This window comes from Trachymyrmex cornetzi, unplaced genomic scaffold (assembly GCF_001594075.2).
Source record: "Trachymyrmex cornetzi isolate Tcor2-1 unplaced genomic scaffold, Tcor1.1 scaffold3399, whole genome shotgun sequence".
Classification (NCBI taxonomy): Eukaryota; Metazoa; Arthropoda; class Insecta; order Hymenoptera; family Formicidae; genus Trachymyrmex; species Trachymyrmex cornetzi.
This window is the reverse complement of record NW_017298107.1, coordinates 1-7,712: the sequence shown is the minus strand read 5'-3', so window position 1 is coordinate 7,712 and position 7,712 is coordinate 1. Positions and strand designations below refer to the sequence as shown.

The following is a 7,712-nucleotide window of genomic DNA, read 5'->3' as shown; positions in this document are numbered from 1 at the left end:
TAAAAGTTCTCACCAAATCGTATGGAATAGCAGATTGTGACAAAGAAATATAAGCGGTTTCCATGTTCCGTCGTCAAAATTACAAGAACAATAACATTAAAAAACTAATACCAAAGAGTCAAAATGTATGACAAATCGGTAATATTAATAGAAACCGTCTGGATCAGAAAAATTTTTAATTGTTCTCAGCAGAGCCATGTTCACAGTACGGCCGTTTCTGTGTTTCTGACCGCTATTCGATGGAAACAATTTCCGCCAGTACCAATACGTTACAATTTATTTATAATATTTACATATTCTTTGTGAAGGCCAACCGTGTCTGTTTGTAAATTAATGCCATTCTCCTGTTTCTTAATATAAAGCATTTCGGAAATTAAGCGCTTTGTGTAACAAGACTCTACATCAAGAACTTTGACATTATTCCAGTCGAAGTCATGTGCATATTGCAACCTATGGTCGGTAATCACTGAACGAGCAGACGTATTCCATCTAATGTGGTTACGATGTTCATATATTCTAGTTTTTAATTGTCTGCTCGTTTGTCCTACATAGGTTGCATTAAAATCGTTACAGTTAATTTTGTATACAACGTCATTTTTAACTTCCTCTGGTATTCTGTCCTTATGTACTACGTTTGTCCTACATAGATTGTATAGGTTCTGTCCTTATGTACTACGTTTGTCCTTTACATAAGATCTTGTTTGATTCATTGCCTAAGGCGGACAGTTTCATAAAAAATAGTTTCGACTTGGTAGACAATTTAAGAGGAATATACACGAACAATAATTATAGTTTGATCTCGCTTGATGTTGTTTCATTGTTCACGAACATCCCTTTGGATTTAGCACTTGAATGTGTCAATGATCATTGGGAACACATCTTGAAGAATTGCAAATGTTCGCAATCTGAATTTGTAGAAGCAATCAATCTGGTATTGGATTCTACATATTTTCAGTTCGATGGAACTATATATAAACAGAATTTCGGCACTCCCATGGGCTCGCCATTATCACCCATCGTGGCAGATTTGGTCATGCAAAAATTAGAGAAAGTGGCTTTATCAAGTTACAACAACGAAGTTTTATTGTACTATCGATATGTTGACGATCTACTTGCGGCAGTTCCGAAAGACAAGATCAACGATTTTCATAATAGTTTTAATACATTCCATCCTAGACTGCAGTTCACATTGGAAGTGGGTGATGACTCTATTAATTTTCTTGATGTGACGATAATGGTTAATGTAGACCGGTTCTCGTTTAATTGGTACCGGAAGCCAACTTTCTCAGGGAGATTCTTAAATTATCTTTCGAACCATCCAGAATCTCAAAAAAGAGGTATTATCTTCAATTTAGTTGATAGAGCCATATTCTTATCTGATTCGTCTTTCCACCATGAAAACATAGAACTAATTATTGATATTCTCATTAATAATGACTTCCCTCTGAAGTGTATTTTTGATGCTATTAATGAGAGATTACGTCACATTAAACATAGATCTAGAGTATCACATGACCAAAGTGACCTCAATGACAAGAGTGCAGCAATGACTTCTTGGTTTTCTGTGCCGTTTATCAAAAATATTACTGACAAATTCATGAAATTGAATAGAGACGACTTAAAAGTTTCGTTTTTTAGTTCGAACAAGATCAGTAAATTTGTTGGTGTACATAAGGACAGAATACCAGAGGAAGTTAAAAATGACGTTGTATACAAAATTAACTGTAACGATTGTAATGCAACCTATGTTGGACAAACGAGCAGACAATTAAAAACTAGAATATATGAACATCGTAACCACATTAAATGGAATACGTCTGCTCGTTCAGTGATTACCGACCATAGGTTGCAATATGCACATGACTTCGACTGGAATAATGTCAAAGTTCTTGATGTAGAGTCTTGTTACACAAAGCGCTTAATTTCCGAAATGCTTTATATTAAGAAACAGGAGAATGGCATTAATTTACAAACAGACACGGTTGGCCTTCACAAAGAATATGTAAATATTATAAATAAATTGTAACGTATTGGTACTGGCGGAAATTGTTTCCATCGAATAGCGGTCAGAAACACAGAAACGGCCGTACTGTGAACATGGCTCTGCTGAGAACAATTAAAAATTTTTCTGATCCAGACGGTTTCTATTAATATTACCGATTTGTCATACATTTTGACTCTTTGGTATTAGTTTTTTAATGTTATTGTTCTTGTAATTTTGACGACGGAACGTGGAAACCGCTTATATTTCTTGGTCACAATCTGCTATTCCATACGATTTGGTGAGAACTTTTAAAACTTTCTTGTCCTTTGTTATTAACGTCATTCTGAGCTTCAAATTTAACACGTTATAGAAACACATAACGAGCAAGAGTTACTGAAAAAAACAAATTTTTGTATTTACATGAAGCATGATTTTATGGATTTTTTGTCATTAACTTTATATTTTTCTTCTGTTTTTTCACGTACAATTTAATACTATCATTCTTACTAGACGTATAATAAGATATTAGCTAATTACTTTCACGCTTTGTTAACGATCATTGTTTTGCGTCATGTCGTAATATTAAAAAAGACTACGATAATTCTCATCATCGCTGGATTACTGATTTTTTCTTTGTTTTTAATCTGTTAACATTTAGATTCATTTCAAACGCAAATGACCAATCAGTCGTTTTGACTTTTGAATATGTATTCACGGAGGAACTGCATGAGGCTTTGGAATGAAGATAAACGTTCTTAACAGCTTTCTATAGTTTAGTTATTTTAGTTATGATCTCTATTTTATAGTATGTGTGTTGTACCAGAGGTAATAATTTATTTTATATTGTATCTGAAGATGGTTCAAATGTAGAACCGAAACATGTTATACTTATAATTAGAATTACACAATTTATATTTCAAACGAACTTCTTTACTGGATAATTATAAACTTGAATGTGTTAATCACTTCTTAGTTAATTGATGATTACATACGACTCTTATTTGCCTTGTTTCCAATTATTAAATTTAATTAAGCTATTAGTAGGTTTATATGCATTATTTATGTTGTATTTCCTATATATTAGGTGTTAAACTTAATTCTTGCCGTTTTTCGTCTCCAAAATTGATTTGTTTCAAAGGCAAATACCTTAATCAAAGTATTATTAATAAAGTATTATTAATTAGTAATAAAGTAGAAAATGGAGGAAATTACTTTAAGGTATTCATTCATCTTTCCTTCGAAACAAATTAATTTTGGAGACAAAAAACGGCAGGAATTAAGTTTAACACCTAATACATTCTTTTTTTCAGTTAAATTATTGACATATGGTAAAGTACAAAATTTTCTAATATTAATATCTATAGGTTCATTTTGATTTGTATACTTGTAATCATTTTTATGAATTAAAGATTTGATTCTATTATTTATTGTATTGAATAGAAAATCTAAAGGATAACCGTTATTTAATACAGTGTCTATCATGTTCGTGATATATTTTTTGTGAAAGCTTTGATGTGACAGGAATACAATTCTGTCCAATAATGACGTAATAACACCTTCTTTATGGACAATAGGATGGCTCGAGTGATAATTTAGAAACCTTCTTGAGTACGTAAGTTTTTTATATAAATTAAAGATGATCTTATTATCCTTCACTTTTATAGTTATGTCCAAAAAGTTCACTCTATTATCCTCATATTCTTCCAGTGTGAATTTGATTCTATTATGTTGAGTATTAAATATTTCTAGAGTTGATTTATTTGATTTTTAGGCAATGCTAATAAAATATCGTCAACGTATCTGAAATATATGGGTATACTGATGTGAATCGTAGAATGGATTTTACTTTCAATGTCTTCCATAACTAAGTCACAGGAGAGAGTGGGGATTCCATAGGCATAGTGAATATCTGTTTGTAGTATTTATTATCGAATTGAAAATATGTTGAATTCAAGATTAATTTTACAGAATAAATAAATTCATTTATTTTGGTAATTGAGTGATTTGCTATTATGGTAAGTCCCATCTTTTTACAATCCCTTAAATCGCTAAATCTATTGGAAGATTAGTATACATTGAGACTATATCGAATGAAACTAATTTATAGTCTGAATGTAATGGTCTCTCATTCAATTTATCTACTAATTCGAAATTATTTTTTATATACCCTAATTTTGATTTTTTTAAGCTGTTATCAATAATATTTTTAAGATAAGAAACGGGTAGTTTTTCTATATCACTTTGATTATTTATCCCCTCAGCTTGTTTTTTAATATGGATCATTTCAGATATGCATACTAATATTCCAATAGATTTAGCGATTGAAGGAATTGTAAAAAGATGGGACTTACCATAATAGCAAATCACACAACTTTACCAATAAATGAATTTATTAATTCTGTAAAATTAATTTTGAATTCAACATATTTTAAATTCAATAATAATTACTACACACAGATATTCAGCATGCCTATGGGATCTCCACCCTCTCCAGTTATATCTGACTTAGTTATGGAGGACATTGAAAGTAAAATCCATTCTACGATTCACATAGATATACCCGTATATTTCAGATACGTTGACATTATTTTATTAGCATTGCCTAAAAATCAAATAAATCAAACTCTAGAAACATTTAATACTCAACATAATAGAATCAAATTTACACTGGAAGAATATAGGATAATAGAGTGAACTTTTTGGACATAACTATAAAAGTGAAGGATAATAAGATCACCTTTGATATACATATATTAAAAACTTACGAACTCAAGAAGGTTTTTAAATTATCACTCGAACCATCCTATTGTCCATAAAGAAGGTGTTATTATGTCATTATTGGACAGAATTGTATTCCTGTCACATCCAAGCTTTCACAAAAAATATATCACGAACATGATAGACACTCTATGTGTTAAACTTAATTCCTGCCGTTTTTCGTCTCCAAAATTAATTTGTTTCGAAGGAAAGATGAATGAATACCTTAATCAAAGTAATTTCCTCCATTTTCTACTTTATTACTAATTAATAATACTTTATTAATAATACTTTGATTAAGGTATTTGCCTTTGAAACAAATCAATTTTGGAGACGAAAAACGGCAAGAATTAAGTTTAACATCTAATATATGTATAGGAAATACAACATAAATAATGCATATAAACCTACTAATAGCTTAATTAAATTTATTAAAACAGGGAAAGATAAATTAAATAAAATGGATAATAATCATGTGGTATAGAAAATCGATTGTCGAGATTGTGAGTGTTCTTATGTAGAACAGACTAAAAGAAAGCTTAAAACTAGAATAAAGGATAAAGCAGACATAAAAAAATTAAATAATCTCTCAGTAGTCTCATGTCATCGGCTTAATTTTAATCACAAAATTGATTGGAAAAATATTGAAATTTTAGACTATGAACCATCATTTTACAAAAGATCCATTTCTGAAATGATCCATATTAAAAAACAAGCTGAGGGAATAAATAATCAAAGTGATACAGAAAAACTACCCGTTTCCTACATACCGATAATACAAGCAATATTATAGTTCTAAAAATTACTTAGAAAATTATACTAGATGGCAACTGGTTACCTTCCCACTACCTTTTTTGTTTACCCTTTCCTATTTCACAAAATTTCCCTTTCTTTTAATGATAGAGACCTTCTAGAGAACTTATAAAATAAAGAAATTACAATCTAAACTCGTTTGAAACGAATCTCTGATAGTAATTTTTTTTTTGTTTTTTGTTTTACGTGGGAGGAGAAAATCTTCGTAGACCCCCTCCCGAGGGGGACCCTTTCGGGACACCCATCGGGAAGGGGAAGACCCCCGACGGCCCGTACCGTCGGGAGTGCCGGATTCGACCGCCCCGTGATTCCTGTGGTACCAAGGTACTACAGGGGCACACCGGGACAGCCGCCTACCGACTAAAAACTCCCCCCTAGGCGTACCACCGCCCTTGCCTGTTGGGGGGACAGTCCGGAACCGCATTTTAGCATTACTTCAGACTGCCCCCCAGCGTTTAGAGTCGCGTGACTCCCTACCTCATTTTTGCGGGTTTCCCGTCCAACTGCTAATCCTAGCTTACCTCTATGTTAATATTTACAAGAATCCTATATACATATACATATATACACTATCACATCTCCTTCTCCTTGTTCCTCTCGCATTGCGGTCATCGGAACCTAGTACCGCTACTTACATATATTTACAGTATTACGCCTTTTTGTTCCTCTCATAAAACGGTCATCGGAACCTATTACTACTTTATCTACATACTATGTACACATCCGCTGCTCTTCACACACACGATCATTGGAGCCTCATCCAATGGGAGGAGCCGGGACTCCCACGGGCAGCACAGCCTGCTCCCGTTCCCGAGCACGCTCGTCCTCCTCCTTACACCTCATAACCGCTTCGCAAAACGCAGCGAAAACGGCCCACGCTTCGGGAGAACGCATGATGGCCCTCACCACCGCCCGTAGCGACCTGTCGATGCCCACGACTTCCAGCAGCGCCCCCCTCTGCTCCGCCCAGGACGGGCAAAACAGAAGGGTGTGCGCCGCCGTGTCGCTTGTCGCTCTACAGAATAGGCAAATCGGGGTGCTCCTTCGCCCTATCCCATAGAGATAGGACTCGAATACCCCGTGCCCCGTCAAGATCTGAGTGACCCGATACGTGAGGGCACCATGCGTCCTCCCCACCCAAGTCTCCAGATCCCCCCCAATTGCGCCTCGCACGACCGCGCCCGATCCTCCCGGTGGCAATTCGTCGAGTCGCTTCTGCCATAGATCGATCGACCGGCGTCGCTCGATCTCCTGCAGCGTTGCCCCCACGTGCGGGGTGATCGCTCCATCCCGGGCGAGGATCTCCCGCCTGCGGAGATACGTTCTCCTCATTCGGTTCACCGCTAAATCAAAGGGGGTCAACCCCGAAAGGATGGCCGCCGCGTTGTACGAAACGGTACGGTATCCCCTAACTACTCGGAGAGCAAGTTGCCGCTGCAACTTTCGAACCGCTCCGCTAATCTCGCGATCCTCCGCCGCTATCTGCGCCCATATAGATGCGCCATAGAGTACCACGGACATAACTACGGCCGCATATGTCCGTCTTGTCCGTTCACCGGGCCCCCCTATATTGGCCGTTATTCTGGCCAAGGACGAAGCAATGCCCCACGCCTTTGGCATGAGCACTCTAAAGTGGTCCCGAAAGGTCCACCGCGAGTCCAGGGTTAAGCCCAGGTACTTCACGGTGGAGCCGATCGGGACCACTGTCCCACCTATGTGGATAACTGCCCCCCCTCGGGACATCGTCCGCCATAAAGGCGATGGCCTCGGTCTTGGCAATCGATACTTTGAGCCCTAGCCGTTCGATGGCTCGCACCACCGATGTGGTACCGATTTCCGCCCTGACTTTAGCCTCCTCAAAACTATCCGCCTCGGCTGTTACAAGGGTGTCGTCCGCATAACATAAAATCCTGCACCCAACCGGCATGTATAACCTAAGGACCTCGTCATAGCCCACGTTCCACAGGGTAGGCCTTAGAACCGACCCCTGTGGAACCCCACATGTAACTGGTCCGCGGACCACCCGCTCCCCACGGTTGACGTATACTAAGCCTCGTTCCGACAGGTAGCTATGGAGGATGCCCCGGAGGTATCCCGGGACACCCTTCCTCTCCAGCGCTCTCCTAATAACGGGCCACGGGAGGGAGTTGAACGCGTT

At 37.2% G+C, this 7,712-nt stretch overlaps 1 protein-coding gene across 1 annotated transcript; it reads left to right on the top strand.

Annotated features, from left to right (window-relative positions):
- The first annotated feature begins 667 nt into the window (after window positions 1–667).
- Window positions 668–2,026, top strand: LOC108763138 (uncharacterized). Its single transcript, XM_018510501.1, has one exon. It carries the CDS (start codon window positions 668–670, stop codon window positions 2,024–2,026), a length of 1,359 nt encoding a protein of 452 aa, XP_018366003.1.
- The last annotated feature ends 5,686 nt before the right edge of the window (window positions 2,027–7,712 follow it).

Excerpts from the sequence above, each read along its gene's own strand:
- LOC108763138 (XM_018510501.1), top strand. The coding sequence starts at position 668 with ATGTACTACGTTTGTCCTTTACATAAGATCTTGTTTGATTCATTGCCT.